Source organism: Morone saxatilis, unplaced genomic scaffold (assembly GCF_004916995.1).
Source record: "Morone saxatilis isolate NCDOM2014 unplaced genomic scaffold, NCSU_SB_2.0 Contig14, whole genome shotgun sequence".
NCBI classification, from domain to species: Eukaryota; Metazoa; Chordata; class Actinopteri; family Moronidae; genus Morone; species Morone saxatilis.
This window is the reverse complement of record NW_023339696.1, coordinates 8,717,751-8,719,928: the sequence shown is the minus strand read 5'-3', so window position 1 is coordinate 8,719,928 and position 2,178 is coordinate 8,717,751. Positions and strand designations below refer to the sequence as shown.

The 2,178-nt window shown below is 43.9% G+C and overlaps 1 protein-coding gene across 1 annotated transcript in view; it reads left to right on the top strand.

Moving 5' to 3' along the window:
- The first annotated feature begins 106 nt into the window (after positions 1-106).
- Positions 107-2,178, top strand: part of si:ch211-106h11.3 (CCN family member 1) — an 8,967-nt gene continuing 6,895 nt past the window's right edge. The window contains exons 1-2 of the mRNA XM_035654607.1: positions 107-338; positions 1,901-2,114. Coding sequence (XP_035510500.1) covers positions 288-338; positions 1,901-2,114 — 265 coding nt within the window. The 5' untranslated portion in view covers positions 107-287. The remainder of the gene's footprint in view (positions 339-1,900; positions 2,115-2,178) is intronic.

Sequence of the window (2,178 nt, the reverse complement as noted above, 5' to 3'; positions counted from 1 at the left end):
GATACCTTGGCCGGGCGCCTGCCTCCTAATTGGTTGAAGGAGGTCTCGGGTGGGCGTGGCCGCCATAAAAAGCACGGGGCTGATATAAAAACAAGCCTCAAACTTTGATCGATGAAAATTTACAAGTGATGGAGGACATTTGAGGACCATCGCGCGTGTCGGATTTAATCTTTGTGGACAAAAGCTATTGTTTCTGAGCCGGTGGAGGATTTATTCTTCTGTGATATAAGGTTTTTTTTTGTTTTTGTTTTTTGTTTTCTCTTCTTCTATGTGAATCAGCTGACAGCATGGGGATACTGCTATTATTTGCTGTCCTGCAAGTGGTGACGGTCGGCTTGGTGAGTGTGTTGACGTTTCTTTTCTGTCGCTGCTTCATGTAAACACTGAGGAATAAAAGACTCACGTGTCTGTACTCTACTGTAACTGCAGCGGATTTGAGCTGCTGTCGTCTGGTAACATTCAGCCATACAGCCTAATCTTCCATCCATCTCCTTGTTGTACAGTGCTGCATGTCAGAATAATGGTCTAATGAAATCCTGCCCTCTCTTCAGCTGTGGGGTTTTTTTCCTTCCAAAATGGGGGGTTTGGGGACCAGTAGAGGTCTTTGTGGGATGTTTCAGGGGGTCCTCAGTAAAATTGGTATCAGGATATTTAAGGATAAGAGTGCTCAAAACTTTCCAGGTTCAGTAAAAAGCACTTCTTAATTCATAAATGGCCCCCGTAAGTATTGTATATTATATTATTGGATGCATTAATGTGTAAATAGCAATTTCCTGTTGTCAATTTTAACTATTTTATTTACAGTTGGGTAGGTTTAATCTTTAATAATAATTTTCTAATATATCATAATGTCTTTTGTATGTAAAATCATAATCTGGAAAGTATAAAGTAACTAATGTTGTTATATGTTGAAGTGGAGTAAAAAGTACAATATTCCCCTCTGAAATATAGTAAAGTAATATTTGGATTAAAGTACAAGCAGCTCAACTTTGTACTTAAGTACTTATTCCACCTATTTCTACCACATACTTTATCCTCATTTACATCTAAATAAACTGATCAAACTTGTTTCTATCAGGAGTGTTTGTAAGTGTTTAAACGGTTTCTTAACCTGAAAAAAACAATTCACCCTTTTACAAACTATATGATCATAAAGTGGTTAAGTGTTATAAAATTACCCTACAGTAATATTATACAACAGTAATACAAATGGAGACCAAAATACACTGAGGTCAATATGAACTCCCTGCACAATATAAATATCTACAGGAATATTGTGGGACTTTTGATTAGGGGATGATTGAAGTACCAGGTTAAACCCAACGGTAATGCTAAAAATGGAAAGCTGTTGTCACTGCACTGTGTAATGTCATATCCAACCTTCATGCCCACCCGAGACCCACAAGAGTGATTTGAACCAGTGATGGCGGCACGCCAGGACCTGGTCTGGGTTTAGACAGAGTCAGGAAGGGATCCCTTTAGTTGATCTGACTGTGGACAGTCAGGCTGGCAGCTCTCTGTGATCTCAATACCTGCTGGGGGTTGTTGGAGCTGCTCTGGTGTGTGGGTGGGGACTGAGAAACAAAAGATGTAGGAGCAGGAAGGTTGGGGTTGGGGTTGGTGGTGGGTTGTGCTTTGGGTCCGAGAACGTACCTTTCATCCCTGCTCTCCCGTCGAATGCCAAGCGGAAGGCGACAGAGGGTTACAGATATCCCTGTGGGGCTTGGGACAGTGCTGGGTATTCACCAAATGCTTAAGCCTCACACACTTTGAGGAATTTCTGTGATCTGTGTAACATGAGTCAAACTATTGTCCAGTGTGGCTCCTCCTTACATGGAAAATGCACTGTATGAAGTTGGTTTGCCAATATTCAGGTTAACTAAAGTGTCCCCTCCTGTAGGTGACTGCTGGCTGTCCGGTGGTGTGCGAGTGTCCGGCGGGGCCTCCATCCTGTCCCCCAGGGGTCAGCTCAGTCCCAGACGGCTGCGGCTGCTGCAAGGTGTGTGCCGCTCAGCTCAACCAGGATTGCCACGAAGGACGACCATGTGACCACCATAAAGGCCTGGAGTGCAACTATGGCAACGATGTGGGCCGTACCCACGGCATCTGCAGGGGTACGTACCACAGAGGAGGTGGGAATGCTGAAAGAGAGAAGGGAAGTGGCAAGGCAGCGGGGGG